The sequence below is a fragment of the Pavona decussata genome, unplaced genomic scaffold, assembly GCF_977016875.1.
Source record: "Pavona decussata unplaced genomic scaffold, jaPavDecu1.1 SCAFFOLD_9, whole genome shotgun sequence".
In the NCBI taxonomy this organism is placed as follows: Eukaryota; Metazoa; Cnidaria; class Anthozoa; order Scleractinia; family Agariciidae; genus Pavona; species Pavona decussata.
In genome coordinates this window covers 1,346,663-1,365,632 of record NW_028145432.1, presented here as the reverse complement: position 1 = coordinate 1,365,632, position 18,970 = coordinate 1,346,663, and the positions used below count along the sequence as shown (strand labels likewise).

General features: G+C 38.2%; 3 protein-coding genes, 1 long non-coding RNA gene and 1 pseudogene across 5 annotated transcripts in view; 2 read left to right on the top strand and 3 right to left on the bottom strand.

The window, feature by feature from the left end:
- Positions 1 to 18,970, bottom strand: part of LOC146488443 (retinal homeobox protein Rax-like) — a 205,067-nt gene that overhangs the window by 58,902 nt on the left and 127,195 nt on the right. The window lies entirely within an intron of this gene.
- On the top strand, positions 1,698 to 6,650 carry LOC146488462 (uncharacterized). The gene is made up of 5 exons (XM_085117871.1): positions 1,698 to 1,927; positions 2,282 to 2,499; positions 4,405 to 4,501; positions 4,632 to 4,757; positions 5,046 to 6,650. The coding sequence occupies exons 1-5, from the start codon at positions 1,810 to 1,812 to the stop codon at positions 5,576 to 5,578; spliced, it is 1,092 nt and encodes a 363-aa protein (XP_084973997.1). The 5' UTR covers positions 1,698 to 1,809; the 3' UTR covers positions 5,579 to 6,650.
- LOC146488461 (uncharacterized) lies at positions 11,300 to 12,409 on the bottom strand (annotated as a pseudogene).
- Positions 12,495 to 13,667, bottom strand: LOC146488460 (uncharacterized). 2 transcript variants are annotated; one of them, XR_014866310.1, is made up of 4 exons: positions 13,493 to 13,667; positions 13,445 to 13,458; positions 13,205 to 13,325; positions 12,495 to 13,107 (listed from the first exon to the last, which is right to left on the bottom strand). It is a non-coding gene; the product is annotated as an uncharacterized LOC146488460 (long non-coding RNA). The 2 variants fall into 2 exon arrangements; XR_014866309.1 differs by having other exon boundaries at positions 13,445 to 13,667.
- On the top strand, positions 14,614 to 18,721 carry LOC146488459 (uncharacterized). Its single transcript, XM_085117858.1, has 5 exons — positions 14,614 to 14,769; positions 15,118 to 15,335; positions 17,220 to 17,316; positions 17,447 to 17,572; positions 17,961 to 18,721. The coding sequence occupies exons 1-5, from the start codon at positions 14,652 to 14,654 to the stop codon at positions 18,491 to 18,493; spliced, it is 1,092 nt and encodes a 363-aa protein (XP_084973984.1). The 5' UTR covers positions 14,614 to 14,651; the 3' UTR covers positions 18,494 to 18,721.

Below are 18,970 nucleotides of genomic sequence, written 5' to 3'. Positions count from 1 at the left end.
AGGTCAAAGCAGTTAGGCACCTATTGTTTTTATATAAACAACATGTATGGATGTTTGGTCTTTCGCTAACTATTGCTTCGATGTTCACACATGCTAACTTGCCAAGATAGAGCTGGGGTATAAGCCACCCTCGTACAGGGTGCGCGAATGTCGTGTCGAAAAGCAGTTTCCTTTGAAAATGTCCAAACAAGCAAAGGTTTCCTACTAGTTTCATCGCCACGGCGAGAGGTAAGGAATGTTCTTTGTTTGATTTGGAAGTAGTGGCAAATGAGCGTGTTTACCTTGACGAATACGGATCCTGGAAATGGGACCAGGAAACGCGCACGAAGGCGAACGGTTTTCTGGCAGCCATAACTCAGTTCCAGTTCATAGTAACCCTGATCACGGTGATGAAGCGTTTGTCTGTACTGAAACCACTCAGCATACAACTTCAAAAACGCGACAGTGACATTTATAAGGCTTACACCCAAGTTGGTTCTATGAAATCAGATCTGTAAGCTATCAGAGAGGAGATTGAGGTTCACTTCAGTCGGTGGCACTAAACAAGCGTTGAGCTACCAAGAATTGCCAACAGACAGCGACATCGTGATAACGTTCCAGCTACCAGACCTGTGCAGTATTTCCAATGTTCACTGTGCATTCCCTTAATTGACCACCTAATAGCCCAGATGGATACCTACTTCAGTGAAAGCCAGATGAATGTCTCCAAACTGTTTGGTACCTGAAGTATTGATGAGCTCAAGTGACTCCACAATTTATGCTGCTATTCACGTTTATTAGAGATGATCTTGTGTCGCTGGATTTTGTTGACGTTGAGCTTGTTTGTTGGCGTCGCAAGTGGTCAGAAGTAGATGACACAACAAGTCTTCCAACCAGTGCGTCAGCCACCTTTAGAGAATGCCACCCCATTTTCTTCCCCAACATAAAGGTTCTTCTTCGCATTCTTTGTACATTTACCTGTTACTTCAGCGGAGTGTAAAAGGTCATTTAACACGTTACAACGTCTGAAGACGTACTTAAGAAGCACTATGACCACAGAGAGACAGTCAGGTCTGTCAATGATGAACGGAGCGATCGCGATTGATGAGATCGTCAACATCTTTGCCACTCGACATTCACGCCGCCTCTTACTAAAAACATTTTGACTGATGAGCTGTGAGACTAGAATAGAGTAATTTGTGTAATATGGAACTTAACTCATAACGATGCAGCTGTCGTTTAGGCTTGTAACCCCACTCAATGCTCATCCGAAAAAACGTCACGTGGACATGACAATCTGGTAAGTACAATGAGTGTGAAAGAGTGTGACCTCCCCTTTGAAAAATCCTAGCTACGCCCTTGAGGAATGATCTAGCATCGAATTTCAACTCCTTTTTCTCTCGACAATTCTAACGACATCGATCTCCAGCATGATCGAAGGATAAATGGAAGAAGTGACAAAAGATAACGCAAGTTTAAAGAGGTATCGGCCTAGAATGATTTCTCACGTGACACACATCTCTTGTATAGTCCTCCCTTGTACCCACTCTGCGAACTAGTCCGAGTCCCCACTGCTCTGATGCCGCAGAAATATTTCCTTTCCAGCTAATTCGTATAAACTCATTCACCAGAAATTCCATTTATAATGAGGCGTGGGGTGCAGGTGGGTCAGGTTTTTTATTTGACTAACCAATATTTACGCTGGTAATAAATAAATTATGAGCATTAATTGAAAGCCATAAAACATCCCGAACGAATAAGGTATTATTCAACTCCAAAACATGTAGCTAGAGCTACGAAACTCAGGAGCTAACATAAACGGACTTCTAAATGGCCTCAGTTGTGGGATCGACTCGGTTGGTCTTTCTTATTCTCGATGTGTTGCTGGGAGTTGCATTTGTGGTGACAAACACAGATTTCTGTGGAAGCACTTTCGAAAGTCAATTCGGTAAGTAAACGTTTACGAACAGGCATGATTTTTTCCTTCTTTATTGACTCTCATTAAAAAGGTTCGTTTTCTAATTCTCCAACTGTACGTTTATTTCGCTCTCCTGAAAGTGAATTATGAGCCTTATATATCTTAAGACTGCCTTAATACATTTTCTTTTTAACTATTCGCTTATGCCACTTTTCCAGGTTTTTTTTTTATCATTAAGAATTCTCGTCTTTTCCTGTCATTTGACAACAGCTAAGAAACCGTCTCTGTCAATTTTTAGAAAAAAAAAATACAAGAAAAGTTAACTTAGTTCGTTTATTAAAGTGTTTTCATTAAACAATTCTTAGATGTTGTTTTTTTTTTCAGATCATGTTTTAGTTGGTCATGTCATGGGTACAGTTGTAGTTTCTGACGAGTTTGAATGTCAACTAAAATGCCTTGGAAATGACTCCTGCAAATCATTTAATGTTCATCCTGGCGCTGACAGTGGAAAGCACATTTGTGAACTGAACAACAAAACACGCCACATAAAACTGCGTGATTTTCGAAGGAAGAAAGGATCTAGCTATTATGGCGCAGTTATGGTCAGTTGAACATTTATAATTATCATCCTCATGGTCGCTCTAGAATTTTGTCAATACGTTTGTTCAGATAAATCGTTCTTTGGATGCCTAGAACAAATGACAGTTATGATACGTTCGTTTTTTTAATCCTCATCTATGATTCTCTGAAGGAACCTAACATTACACGGGCGATTCTAAATGCAAGGGACAAGCAATGACAAGGCATAATTATTATTCACTTATAATTTTATTCATGATTTTAAAAATTAAATGTTAAATTTTTTGACACTTTTGGGTGTTTATGGAATATGTAAGGCGATGTGGTACACCGAAAAAAAAAAAGACTTGAATGGCAAAAAGATTTGAAAAACTCAAGTTTGCAAAATTATAATAAGACTCATATAGAAAAGGTAAAAGCTAAAAAGGCAAATACTACGATAATATAGTGAAACAGATGCAAAAGGTAGAGAGAGTGTGTAATTAATTATCAACACAGAAAGGCAAGGAAAACGAAATTAAGTGCAATCGTCCCAACGTCTCATTGGGTATCAGTGATAGTCTAAAAAAAAGACTGCTTCAAAACTCAGGAACAGTAAAACAGTATATAACTGTGCTTATTTCTAGTAACGGGAATAAAACAAATGATGCAGAAGGAATTAGCTCTACCTCACAATAGATTCACCTGCCTGCAGTTCTCATATGACATTTGTCTCTCAGTATAACAATTAGTTCATGCTTTTAGCGTGCATATATCAGGGGCGCCCATTAGTTTGTTTCGGTGGAATATCTGTTACAAAACACATAACCAGACTCAGAAATTTGGATCAAAGTCTGGAGAAAAACGGTAGATTCTGTGAGTACGGGGATACAGATGACGTGAAACAAAAGAAAGAAAAGACAGAAAACAAAACAACTCCAAACAAGGCCTAGCCACAATAGCTCAAAAACAATACAAATACAATGCTCTCTGGTACCTCCAGAAGGACTCAGAAAAAACTAGCGTTGTCGATCCAGAATGCCGACTGTTCTTCTGACATTTACTAACAGTATCTTAGTTCTGTCATCGCAAAGGATGAACAACTACAGCAAACAAAACAAAACCTCGCATACACCAGTATTTTGTTTTGAACAGTCCCTGTAAACAATCACAACCGAGGGAGACAGAGGCTCGCTACGGGAGAAAAGACAATAAAACCTATAAATATATCTAAAAAAATTTTGTAAACCGGGAACAAATAGAAAAGTACGTGCAACTGAAAAACTGACAACTAAACTTTTGCCCTTGCCAGCAACACAAAATATCAGAATGCTAACTAAAAGAGAAAATGGCATGAGATAAACAATAGAAACGAAAAATATGTCAAAATAAACTGTCCACAACAGTCATATTGCGCATCATTATTCAAACAAGCACGAGCGGTACGGATTTAATTTGTTGACACAAACGAACTCAAGAAAATTAAGGCAAGGGTCTTTAGTTATTAATCGGAAAAAAAACAAGGGGGTGGTCTATCTTTTGAAGATTTAGTGGTAACATCGTGAGACTTAAGCGGCATAATATTCTTGCAAATGTCGTCATATTGACATACAAGACAACTTGGATTTGTTTAACGCAATCATTTTTTGACAATCACTCGCTGTTCTGTATTATTCAACAATAAACCGAACGCATTTCAAAATTAAGCGGAGGGCTATAACTTAAATAAACAAACCCCGGCCCTTTCCGGCTTGCTAGTATATCGGATTGATAATGCCCTCGGCTGAAAGATTGTCCTCAACATTTCACAGTTGACCCGGAAGCCTCGCTTCTCGGCCATCTGTTCATTTTCCGGACAATCATTCAGCCTCGGGCATTGTCTTCCCATACACCAGCCCCTTGACGAGGTTTATTTACAAAATATTTATCATTTTCTTTACTTAACCCAGGCCTCCTGCGTCGATGTGACTCATGACATGAAAAAACAAAGAGGAAGAGGCGAATGTCATCCGGGATATACAGGAAAACATTGCCAATCTCGTATTCGTGAGTAACGTTTTCAGTTCAAATAAATTATGGAAATGTTGTTGTTCTGCGTTAACTGTTTAAAATTCCGTATCAATTGTTAAGTTTTTTCGGAGAAGCACCCAAGCAAGTATTTAATTTTCTTTTGTAGCAACGCCCCATTCTTGCAAAGAAATTCGGGATCTTGGATACTCCAAAGGAGACGGGAAGTACTGGATCCAGCCTGACAAGAGTGGAAACCCTTTAAAAGTATATTGTGACATGAAAACTGACGGAGGTAAGGTTTCGACTGTTACGAGAGGAATTGAAAAGACATCATTCTATCTATCTCCTTCGTTCCTTCCTTCCTTCCTTCCTTCCTTCCTTCCTTCCTAGTAGTCATCAACCGTAGTAAATAGAAACTATTCTACAGGGACGACGAGCAATTTTCCAACCAGACTTTCATAATGGTTCAAATCTTCGTTAATTTAGTTAGTTAGCAAGAATTAAATCTTTAATGTACATTAAGTTTACGTTTATATTTATACAGCACCAATAATCGAGGCTTTATAATGACTGATTTCAGGGGGCTGGCTTCTTATCTCCAACATCGTACTGCAGAGCTCCGCTCCTCCATCTGAGCTACCAGTTAAGACTTCCTACCGCGGAATAAGCAGTGATCAGATGGTTCTCACCAAAACCGCCATGAAAGAGCTGATGACACACATGCCATTCACTCAGCTGAGATTCCACTGCAGTAAACGGCTGGGGCGTACGTTCCACGTGACAACAGCTGCTAACAGGTCTGGTGAAGCTGTAGTCCAGTACTTCAGCGGTCAGACGGATGTTCAGCCCGCCTCGTGTGGATCATTTGTCAGAATGCAAAACGACAATTCCAAATTAGCTGGAGTCTGCAAAAATTGGGGTTTGGCAAGTGGTGCGTATAGGGTTGGTAAATGGGGGCATAGCGAGAATGAGGAGAGGCTGTACGAGTACTCCGCCTTTATTTGGTATTTATATCACTGGAGGCTTACTTCCTTTGGTGAAGTTCTCTGCGATGATAATAAGAATACAGCTACAGCGTCGACTGGTGATTTCTGGAAAGTGTTTGTTCGCTAAAACCTTGGAAGTTTTCAGCGTATTTTCTTAAACTTGCTTCATCTTGTCTAGTTTCAAAAATGAACAATTTAAACTTGCTTATGTCATGTTGGACCATATATTATCGACCTAACGTACTTTTAAAAACAGGATATAAGATACGTACTTATCAACACGATAGTCAGGTGCTGTTGCCATGTTCTTATGTATTTATTTATTCATTTATTTCTTTTCTGGACTTGTGTGGTTCAGGAAGTTAAAGTGATAAATTAGGTCCAAGTGTTCATGTTGTTTGTATCCAGCTTTGCATAAGAGTTCAGCTTTTATTGAAGGGAATAGTTCTCTGTATTTACATTTATGCGCATTCCTGTCAATTAAGTGCTCCATTTTAATGCTTTCTGCTATTTGCCAAACAATAATCCTATAAAAGCCAGCAGTACTTGTCCTCGTGGCACAACAAATTTTATTACGTTAAGCGCTTTCCGGAGCGTTGACTTACTCTAAAGCTACTGGTTTTTATTGTTACTTAAAATACCAATTCTCCAAATAGTACTATACTTTAATCTATCTTTTCAATTTGAAATCTCGGTAAATTCAATAAGTTCTAAGTTAATTTCAGTAGAACCTGCAGTCACATATCAAGTTTTGTCAATTCAATAGCTGTTAATTTACTTTTCGGGTTTTAATACCTCCGTTTAGCTGAGTCGTAAGATTTAAAGTATAAATGGTTTTGCTGATGCGCAAAATTCCAAATACTGATGCAGCTTTTGTTAAAGGTGGAAAACGCTTTAATAAAACAGCGATAGTACGTGCTTCAACAGCCGCTATTTTCCTTGCAATTCTATTCATACTTTACTAGTACGTGCTCCAAGAACTCTTGCCGATTCTGCAGCTCTTGTGGCTGATTATTGTAAGGAATTTTTCATTTAGGTTACTTTAAAAAAAATAGCCTTATCGACAGTAGCTCCTTGAGTTAAAATACATATTTTGTAATTTACTTTTGCTAAGATAAAACAAATTATCTATGCACTTCTTTGTACTTTGTTCTTTGTACTGAACAGGTGTACGAGTCATATAAAGCTGTCAATTATTACTGTTTTTTCGATTACATCAATAATTGCATCAATGTTACCTCTACGATTACACGAAATAAACGCTGTTGGACCCAAGTCAAGTTTACTCTCAATCTTGTAGTTCAAGAGAGTGGCGGCTCTTTCCTGTAAGTGAGTTGCCCATTTGAGTTTTAGTTTCCCCCGTTGTCAGTTATTCCAGGTGCGAGAGAATCGTAAAGTCTGTAGTTATCCAGAAAGTTGAAAAACCTTCCGTCACACTTGTTTTGACTGATCACTTAATTTCGAATATGTTATGGCAAATAAGTAAAACAATAAGGCATGGCGTCTTTGCTTTTTTTTTTTTTGCAAAGTTTAATCAGTAACGGGGTCGTTGCTATGGATACATAATTCATTGTTACCTTCCCGTAAGGGTTTCCTAGACTACGAATAATCTGTTAATTTCTCAGAGATTCTAAAGCGAATAAGATACCGCGCGCCGCGTTGCACATTTACCTAAATTACACATAATCGAAAATGTTTGGACAGTAAAATGTTCGGACTATGTTTTTGTTCGGAGGCTTTATTCGTGCGAATATATTTTGTCTTTTTCTCCTCTGTAACTTTATAAAATGTCTCTCAATTTAAGAACGAACGGCGGAAGGAAGTGGAACTTTGTGCCGTTAAAAGCAACATCAACACAACTACACGACGAAGTGGATTCTAAGACATGCTGCAAATAAACTGCTACATTGACAGAGTTTGTAAGGAGAAAAGAGACCTTCAATTTGCTTAAAGCAAAGTCCTTCCATGGTTCATTCTCGATGCAATGATACATTGCAACAACAACAACAACAACAACAACAACAACAACAACAACAACAACAACAACAACAGCAACAACAACAACAACAACAACAACAACATCAATAACAACAACAACAACAACATCAACAAGTAAACAATAGGGATAAAATCTAATTTATTTTCGTCTCACCTATTTTTTCAATGAACTGAATTCAATACGTATGCACTCTTAAATGTACATTATAAATTTACATATACACATAACCAAGTCAAATGACCGCAAACTTTAAAGCTGTTAATTTTAGCCTTGACATTACTGACACCACTCCAAAAGTATCGTCACGAAAAAATATCCATAGGAATTCCCTTTCACCTCCATGCATTGAAAATGTACTTTAATATTTTGGTAAATAAATACAGTGCGCATGACACATGAAACATGTTTTGTTGGTGCGAATGGGGCTCTTCGAACACATTGTCAAACCAGTTAATAACTTGAACATGTTTCATAAGGGAATTCTCTTCATTAGTTAGAAATTCCTACCAAGTCAAATCAGAGCAAAAACTGTCAAGCTGTTAATTTTGTCCTTGATAGCACTGACACCACCCCCTAAACAAACCATCGTCAAGAAAAATGTCCATGGGAATTCCCTTACACCTCCATGAATTGAAAATGGGCTTTGATAATTTGGTGAATAAAGACGGCGCGCATGACAAGCCAGAGGGTAAAACTGTGAGCTGAAAATACTTTACTACACCATCACCACCATCACCAAAGTCCCAGGATAAAGCTAGATAATTTCCGGTGTTATGGAAAAATTTCGACGTGATGGTACCCGGACTTAAAAAGATAAAACACCTTAAAGAAAATTTAAAAAGCTACGGAAATATCTTCGCATCTAAAATTACGCTTAAAGTGTATATGACACAAAAACGTTTTCTTCTCTTTTTTGCAGTTTTATATATACAAAAACCGATTCTAAACTTAAAACTTGCACGAACTTTTCCAAACGCCATCATTTCCCGTTCGAAACAGTGCTACAGTAGTTTGACTCCAAAAGTGTGGCTGCCAAGCGCGGCCAAAACATTACGTGTAAGCGTATGTGACGTCACTTTACTTGATAACAAAACAAAAATGGTGGCGGAGTAAAGCCACTTCGTAAAGCATGCAGTCGTTCTTTTGGAGGTGGAGCGCCTAATAAGTACTGATTTCTTACAATAATACGGAGGAAAAATGCCCAAACTTCTTCTGAACCAAGCAGGTTGGGAAAAAAGCGTCAAAGTGATTGTAGTTAAAGCGATTCAAGGTCTGCTAGTCTGCTACTCGGTGTTTTTCGGCTTGAAGCTTTTTCTGTAGCTTCAAACGGCACTCGTGGTGTTTAGGGATCCGTCTCAGAGTGAGATATAACTCAAGAGGAAGGCCAACAGATTATATCATTTGAAAAATAGGACAGGTAATAATAATAATCTTTTAATAGGATGCTCCATCACAAGAGTGGTTTACATAGAGGTCCTATTACTAGTTTTATATTTTATTTATATGATGCAATTAAAATATAAAAAATTTAAGCTAAAATCGAGATATAAAAATAATTACAACATACACACTGCAAGGATTAAAAACAAATACTTAATTATAAAAAGCAGAAAAAAGACACTTCTTAAAAATTCGAAAACTTGCTGAGTTTCTTACAGTTCTCTCTAACTCATTAAAGTCTTTGAAACAGTGGTACCGCGAACGATGTTTTCCCCAATTATATTTGATTTTGGGGAGCTTGATAGTATTGTTATTGCGCGTATTGTAGGAGTGCATATCACTCTTTCTTACAATGTCCAAAGAATGATTAAGTTGGCCATTAATACACTTGTATGCATATATACATCGGTGACATTTCCTACGTTCTTCAAGATTCAGCCATCTCAAGACAGTGGATGAGGAGTGAGGTGATCTATCTAATATCAACTTAGCTGCTTTGTTTTGCAGAATTTGCAATTCCTCCATAAGTGAGACATTGTCCTTGTCACCCCAGACTAAATCAGCATAATCAAAAATAGGTAGCACTAAGCTATTATAAAAAAGTAACCGGGCATTATAAGGTAAATAATACTTAATCCCGTAATCTTTGTTAAATTCGGCGTGATGCTGCAACGCGCCACAAGCGCGTGGTCTTCAATGTAAATAAGACACGATATTATAAATTTCGTCGGACATTTCTAAACTCGACTAGTTGATTAATTATTTTGATACTACCTTTTGACATCTGACTGTAGTTGTAGCCAGTCTCATCTGTTGCGGTCTGTTTAAATTCTGATGCAGCTTGTAAGATTCATTACCGGTTAGTAACTTCCCGAAACAGACGATAAATCAACTTCAAATCAATGTTGATTCTTAGATGGAAATTATTCCCGTTATTACCAACAAATGACAAGAACCAAAGATCTCTGAGAACGTGTATTTACAAAATTAACATTTAATAGCTCTTCTAACAAGTTCACAAATAATGAGACGCTTTCCCTCTTTGTTTACCCCGAGTTATGCCTCTGCTTGTCCTTTATCTCAACACCCGTGCGAAATTGGTATTCGAATACGTATAAAGTAAGAACATGAATGTATGAATTAATCTTTAGGAATTGTTGTTGTTTTTCCGCTTGTAAAAGCGAACAGTTGAAAAGGAGGCTTTGCCTAAACGCTAACAGAATTCGACGCGCAATCGCTTCCAAAAGCCGTTTTTTGTGTCATATACACTTGAAAGACAGACACATTTACATGCCTCAAATCAAGAATCAATCTCTTCTTGCCTAAAGACTGGATGGTAACGGAAACTGGGCTAACTATATCAGGCTGATGGGCCAAAAGCTCAACACACTTAGTTATTAACAAATTTGAGATAGCCTCTAAAACAAAATGACTTTCCTAACGCTCAAAAGTAATTTAGAATTAACTTTGGAAGGCGGGAGAGCCACAAACGAGATTATATAACCGTCCTGCACAACGCTTAAAAAGAAGCCTGATGAGCTAATTTCACCCATTCATCATAACATAAGGTCAAACGACCACGAACCGAAGGCTGATGATCCAAAAGCTCAACGCACTTAGTTTTTAAGAAACCGGCAATTATCAAAGATTAGGAGTACGTTCGATGACCTCGATCCCAGGCTTTCTCTCCTTTGCCAAGTAGGTGGTGATGTTATTCGCCCCTGCAAAATCTGCGGGGGATGCTACATACGCTTCCCCTAAGATCCATTCATTTGTTGATCGATCGACCGTCCCATACAATCTCGACTTACAGTTATAGCCTCTGAAACAAAATGACTTAAAGGGCATAAGTATTTTAGAATTAACTTTGGAAGGCGGGAGAGACAAAAACGAGATTTTATAACGGTAGCGCATAACGGTTAAAAAGAAGCCTGAAGCGCCTAGTTTCAGCAATCCACTATAACGTAAGGCCAAGCGACCACGAAGCAAAGAAATAATTGATTGAACTGATGTAAACTCACAGTTAAACAGCTGCGGAATCTAAATTTTTTTGAATCTGAAATTTCGTCATAGCAAATGTTACTTAAATGATTAGAAACAAAAATTGAATCGACAACACTTTAGACATGTTCTTGATCACGGGCTAGTCATTGACCAGACTGGAAGTAATTTAGAGGGCACTGACCCGTAGAATGTCCTGGATTGGTACAGGCAAAACAAGAACCTGCTTTGGTTTGAACCCTGGTCTTAAGCGTTAGTATAGGTTTAGCAGTATTGCTGTAAAATTGACTGGAGTTGGCGGTGGCTGCAAATTGCGTTAACGGAGAAGGTTCCTTTCTGTTGACCGTGGACATTGACTTGTTTCGCGCCGAGCCCTGTTTGGCTTGGGCACTCACTATGGCTTCTTCTCTAATAATCTTTCTCTCCGTTTATTCCTTTTATATTTTGTATTAACGACCATCCAAAGTCAGACTTGTCAGCCAGAGGAATGTGTTTCTGTCTCTCTGACAAAATTTTCTTGTCTATTTCTCGAGGGAAGCGTGGACTTTGTAAAACTGGGACGAACACGTTTCTTTAGCTTCTTCTATGGCGTCGCCAACTTTAATTTTTTTTTTTTTATTTTTTTTTTATTTTTTTTTTTATTGTTTGCAAAATCACATTACTTACATTACTTACAGTACGGGCTAAATATATCACTAGACAATACAGTATTCTACCTACAATACATGTTTACTGGTTACTTACGCTACTGAACAAAACAGGACTCTACTTACAATTTAATACAGATAGCCTTAAACATAACAGTAACTAGATTACTTACAAACTGCGGGTTACACGCTACTAAAAAAAAAAAAAACAGGAAAGCAGTAAGAAAAGGATGAAATTTTGTCACTGGAAGAAAAAAAAAAAAAAAAAAAAAAATTGTGCGTTTTCGTTAATTTAAATTAATTTTAAATTTCCCATTTTTCAACTTTCCATTGTAAGATTAGCGCTGACTTCAATTCTAGAATATTTGGAGGTTTTTCTAACATTTTACATGAGTAGTAATATTTCTGAGTTTGTACAGTAAGGATCTGGAATTTCCGCATTAATTTTGAGTTAGTACTCGGGGGTGGATCATAGTCTTTAAATAGGTACTGTTGTTTAGATGGAGTAAAATTTACTTTGTGCTTATTATTAAACCATGTTAAGGCTTCTTGAAAGAGTTTTTGGCCTGCAGGGCACTCCAGAAATGCATGTTCCAAGGAATCAGCTGAATTACAGAAAAAACACTCCTCATTATCTGCTATTTTAAATCGTTTGAGTTCTTTTGCCAACTTTAATATTAAACCTGTACTGGCCCTCGTTTCCTTTTTCCTTGAAACGATGTGGTTCATCAAATTTGAGGTTCTTTATCTATTTGAGATAACAATCGGTAGTGCCCGCATGGGATCGCGTAAGATCGGTCAAGGAATGATCTAACATCGAATTTGAACTCCTCTTTCTCTTGACAATTCTAACGACATCGGTCTCCTCCATGATCGAAGGATAAATGGAAAGATGTGACAAAAGATAACTTAAGGGTACTTCCTGGGCTCGATAGGGTAAAAAAGGGAAAAAAAACATTTTTTTCGACCAAATAGAATTTGGGGATTTTATCTAACATTTACTGAAAAAAAAATTGAAAAATATTAAAAAGCGCGCGAGATATTTAGGAAAACGTATTTCCATCTAAAAGTAAATAAATGAAAAAGGTGTCATAATCTTCTTAGTGCGAGACGCCCCAGAGGAATTTTCGCGGCAAACGCTTCATCCGGGAGCTCTTATTTCAGAAATAAACATATTTTGTTCACATCTCGCCTGCAGAAAATTTCTCACTTCGAATTTTATATTCTTTGCCGGCGCTTCCCACATGGAAAAGTCATCAAAAAACGAAAAGAGCCTGTGGATAAAATCCCGGAAGAAGCCAGGGCCTAAGAAAAAGGGAAAGCGAAAACGTGATCTTGCAGAGAGCAACAAAGGCTCTTGGTTCGACCAAGAATCTCTAGTCGACGTTGAAGGTTCTGTCGAAGGTGATCACGAAGAACTGGAGCAGCGGCCTTCAAATTAATCCACTGTTATTGGATCAAGTACACAGAGGTCGATTGCCGTGCAAAAGTCCTGCAGGGTAACTTTGCAAGCGTCCTGTGAAAATATCAAATATCATATTCTGCATCCTCTGGGCCGATTTCTTTCTTCTGCAGCGAAATAAAACCAAATAACGTTTTACTGCGCGTTTGTAATGAAACATTGGAATAAAATCAGCAAGAATTAGACCGATGAAATAGAACTCACCAGAAGCGTATCAGCCCACGTGTAATACTGGAGATAGCGCGTTCTGCGTGGTCCTTTCTCTCGCTTTTTGCTCCGCTCCACGCTATCTTGAATATTTCTTACGAAGAAATCACCATCGTACCTAAATAACAGTAAAAATGCGATTTTCTTTCATTATACGTTTCCCTTTGATACGAAATGAATAATCGCTTTAGCTTGAAGCGTAAATTACATTACACGCAATCAAAGCGAACAACCTACCCAATAGATTTCATCTCTGTTATCGGTGCACTCCTCCGAGGAGTGCACAGTTTGGCAAACTCTCCGCTGACGCGCTTCTGGTTTCGTTAGCCTTGGTTTTTCCCCGTTTTCCTGGTTGATTTTTACGTTTTCCTTTCGCCACTTTCCCCATCTCGCTCGATCACAACAGCGGAGTCTAAAACGTGTCTGCAACGCGATACTTTTTCCGCGAAATTCTGTGCTATTGTTGTTGACGCCATGGGTTCCTGTTGCTCGATTGGCTCGCCACCTAATGAGGTGTCATAATCTCCTGTGGAGGCTTGTCTTTCTTGCAAACCTTTATCGAGCGAAAACTCGCACTTGAATTTTGGCAGAGTATGTCGGCTTTGAACGAATTAATAGGATATGTGGTTTTGACGGATTGTCGTGAAATTTGGCCAGAAGATTCGAGGAATAATGACAAACAAAACGGTGTCAGAGAATTTTGATTTTCAAAATATTTTTCCCGTGGCGACTGTTTACGCAACACGACTCAAATATTTTTTGCTACCCAAACTTTAGACGTGGATATCTAAATAACCAATCAGAATTTCGAAAAAGCCTGACACCTTTTTGTTGATTGATGCCTTGTGAATAACACTGTGCAGCGATTTCGTTCTTCGCGCGGCGTTCGATAACCGATTAATTCAATGGAACGACCATCGGTCGATTCGAGGTTCTACTGGCTCCTGGCACTTAAAAAAGGAAACGGTTGCTCAATTATATTTTTTATAGGAAACTACATTTATTAAGCTTTATAATGATATATAGTTTGTTAGAGGTTTATTAAAACTTGCGCGCGTACGATTTTTTTCCAAAGGACACCCGCGAACCCAGGAAGTATCCTTAAATAGGTATCGGCCTGGAATGATTTCCCACTTGACACACATATCCTGTATAGCCCTCCCTTATACCCAATGCCGCGAACTAGTCCCAGTCCCCACTGCTCTGATGCCGCAGAAATATTTCCTTTCCGGCTAATTCGTATAAACTCATTCACCAAAAATTCCATATATAATGATGGAGCGTGGGGATCAGGTTAGTCAGGTTTGTTATTTGACTAACCAATATTTACGCTGGTAATAAATAAATTATGAGCATTAATAGAAAGCCTTAAAACATCGCGAAGGAATTAGGTGTAATTCAACTCCAAAACATGTAGCTGGAGCTAAAAAGCTGAGGAGCTAACATGGCCTCAGTTGTGGGATCGACTCGGTTGGTCTTTCTAATTCTCGATGTGTTGCTGGGAGTTGTATTTGTGGTGACAAACACAGACTTCTGTGGGAGCGCTTTTGAAAGTCATTACGGTAAGTAAACGTTTACGAACAGGCATGATTGTCTTTTTTTCTCTCTTGACATTAAGAAGGTTCGTTTTCGAATTCTCTAACTGTACGTTTTTTGTTGCTTTCCTGAAAGTGAATTATGAGGGTGAAAGTGAGCTTACAACTGTAAATACATGTTTCGTTTCTAACTATTCACTTATGCCACTTCTCCAAGTTTTTTAAGGATTAAGAATTCCCGTTTTTCGAGTCATTTGACAACAGCTAAGAAACCGTCTCCGTCAATTTTTAGAAAAGACAAACAAGAAAAGTTAACTTAGCTCGTTAATTAAAGTGTTTTCATTAAACATTTCTTTGATGTTGTTTTTGTTTTAGACTATGTTTTAGTTGGTCATGTCATGGGTACAGTTGTAGTTTCTGACGAGTTTGAATGCCAACTAAAATGCCTTGGAAATGACTCCTGCAAATCATTTAATGTTCATCCTGGCGCTGACAATGGAAAGCACATTTGTGAACTGAACAACAAAACAAGACACATGAAACCGCGTGATTTTCGAAGGAAGAAAGGATCTAGCTATTATGGCGCTGTTAAGGTCAGTTGAATGTTTATAATTGTCATCCTTATGGTCGCTCTCCTGCGAATTTTGTCAATATTGGAAGAGAAAGGGCGTGATAAATTTGTTCAGAGAAATCGTTCTTTGGATGCTTAGAACAACTGACAGTTAGTTTTACGTTCGGTTTTTAATCCTCATCTATAATTCTCTGAAGGGAGCTAACATTACACGGGCGATTCTAAATGCAAGGGACAAGCAATGACAAGGCATAATTATTATTCACTTATAATTTAATTTATTTTTTGGACACTTTTAGGTGTTGATGGAATATGTAAGGCGATGTGGTACACCGCAAAAAAGAAAAGACGAATAGCAAAATTATAATAAGACTCATATAGAAAAGGTAAAAGCTAAAAAAGACAAATACTGCGATATTATAGTTTATAAACAGATATGAAGGGCAGAGAGAGTGTGTAATTAATTATCAACACAGAAAGAAAGGGAAAACGAAATTAAGTGCAGTCGTCCCAGTGTCTCATTGGGTATCAGTGATAGTCTATAATACGACTGCTTCAAAACTCAGGAACACTAAAGCAGTATATATAACTGGACTTATTTCTAGCAGCGGGAATAAAACAAATGATGCAGAAGGAATTAGCTCTACCGCACAATAGATTCACCTGCCTGCAGTTCTCATATGACATTTGTCTCTCAGTAACAATTAGTTCGTGCTTTTAGCGTGCATATATCAGGGGCACCCATTAGTTTATTTCGGTGGAATATCGAAAAGACATTAACCGCTTAATTTAATCAATTTGGATCAAAGTCTGGAGAAAAACGGTAGATTCTGTGAGTACGGGAATACAGATGAAGTAAAACAAAAGAAAGAAAAGACAGAAAACAAAACAACTCCAAACAAGACCTAACCACAATAGTTCAAAAACAATACAAATACAATGCTCTCCGGTACCTCCAGAAGGACCCAGAAAAAAACAAGCGATTTCGATCCAGAATGCCCATTGTTCTTGTGACATTTACTAATAGTATCTTAGTTCTGTCATCGCAAAGGATGAACAACTACAGCCAACAAAACAAAACCTCGCATTCATTAGTATTTTGTTTTGAACAGTCCCTGTGAACAATCACAACCGAGGGAGACAGAGGCTCGCTACGGGAGAAAAGACAGGAAAACCTTTAAATATATCTAAAAAAAATTTTGTAAACCGGGAACAAATAGAAAAGTACGTGCAACTGAAAAACTGACAACTAAACTTTTGCCCTTGCCAGCAACACAAAATATCAGAATGCTTACTAAAAGAGAAAATGGCATGAGATAAACAATAGAAACGAAAAATGTGTCGAAATAAACTGTCCACAACAGTCATATTGCGCATTATTATTCAAATAAGCACGAGCGGAGGGGATTTCATTGGTTGACATAAACGCACTCAAGAAAATTAAGGCAAGGGTCTTTAGTTATTAATTGGAAAAAAGCAAGGGGGTGGTCTATCTTTTGAAGATTTAGTCATAACATCGTGAGACTTAAGCGGCAGAATATTCTTGCAAATGTCGTCACATTGACACACAAGACACCTTGGATTTGTTTAACGCAATCATTTTTTGACCATCACTCGCTGTTTTGTATTATTCAATAATAAACCGAACGCATTTCAAAATTAAGCGGAGAGCTATAACTTAAATAAACAAACCCCGGCCCTTTCCGGTTTGCTAGTATATCGGATTGATAATGCCCTCGGCTGAAAGATTGTCCTCAAAATTTCATAGTTGACCTGGAAGCCTCGCTTCTCGGCCATCTGTTCATTTTCCGGACAATCATTCAGCCTCGGGCATTGTCTTCCCATACACCAGCCCCTTGACGAGGTTTATTTACAAAATATTTATCATTTTCTTTACGTAACCCAGGCTTCCTGCGTCGATGTGTCTCATGACGTGAAAAAACAAAGAGGAAGAGGCGAATGTCATCCGGGATATACAGGAAAACATTGCCAATCTCGTATTCGTGAGTAACGTTTTCAGTTCAAATAAATTATGGAAATGTTGTTGTTCTGCGTTAACTGTTTAAAATTCCGTATCAATTGTTAAGTTTTTTCGGAGAAGCACCCAAGCAAGTATTTAATTTTCTTTTGTAGCAACGCCCCATTCTTGCAAAGAAATTCGGGATCTTGGATACTCCAAAGGAGACGGGAAGTACTGGATCCAGCCTGACAAGAGTGGAAACCCTTTAAAAGTATATTGTGACATGACAACTGACGGAGGTAATGTGTCGACTGTTACAAGAGGAATTGGAAAGACATCTATCTATCTACTTCCTTCTTCCCTTTCTTCCTTCCATCGTTTATCTTTGCTGCTATTAAAAAAAAAACACGGGCTGACTTAATCACTTATATCACTCACAAAAAACAAGGATAATCTTTGGAATTTCATTTAAATACTATTTACTCATTTCTGGGGTGTTTATAAAACACCGTAGTAAATAGAAACTATTCCACAGGGATGACGCGCAATTCTTTCCAACCAGACCTTCATAATGGTTCAAATTTGAGTTTAAGTTAAAGGGCAAGAATTAAATCTCCAAAGTGCATTAAGCTTAAGTTTAGTTTTATACAGCACCAATAATCTAGGCTTTACAATGACTGATTTCAGGAGGCTGGCTTCTCATCTCCAACATCGTACTGCAGAGCTCCACTCCTCCATCTGAGCTACCAGTTAAGACTTCCTACCGCGGAATAAGCAGTGATCAGATGGTTCTCACCAAAACCGCCATGAAAGAGCTGATAACACACATGTCATTCATTCAGCTGAGATTCCACTGCAGTAAACAGCTGGGACGTACGTTCCACGTGACCACAGCTGTTAACAGGTCTGGTGAAGCTGTAGTCCAGTACTTCAGCGGTCAGACGGATGTCATTCCCGCCTCGTGTGGATCATTTGTCAGAATGCAAAACGACAATTCCAAGTTAGCGGGAGTCTGCCAAAACTGGGGCTTGGAGAGTGGTGCGTATAGGGTTGGTAAATGGGGTCATAGCAAGGATGAGGAGAGGCTGTACGAGTACCCTGCCTTTGAGCTATCTTTATATCATTGGAGGCTTACTTCCACTGGTATAGTTCTCTGCGATGATAATACGAATACAGCTACTGCGTCAACTGGTGATTTCTGGAAAGTGTTTGTTCGTTAAAACCTTGGAAGTTTTCAGTGTATTTTCTTAAACTTGCCTCATCTTGTCTAGTTTCAAGAATAAACAATTTAAACTTGCTTACGCCATGTTGGACCATATATCGTTGACCTAAAGTACTGAAACAGGATATTAGTTACGTACTTATCAACACGATAGTCAGGTGCTGTTGCCATGTTGAAATGTTCGTGTTTTTTGTATCCAGCTTTGCACAAGGATTTAACATTTTATTGTTGCTTAGCGTAGCATTTAGTTTTTAACGGAATTCTTCACTGTATTTACATTTATGCGCTTTCACCCGCAGAAGGGATCCTGTCAATTAAGTGCTTCATTTTCATACTTTCTGCTATTTGCTAACACAATAATCCTATAAAAGCCAATAGAACTTGTCCGCGTGGCACAACTAACTTCATTATGTCAAACGCTTTCAGGAGCGTTGACTTACTCTAAAGCTACTGCTTGTTATTGTTACTTAAAATA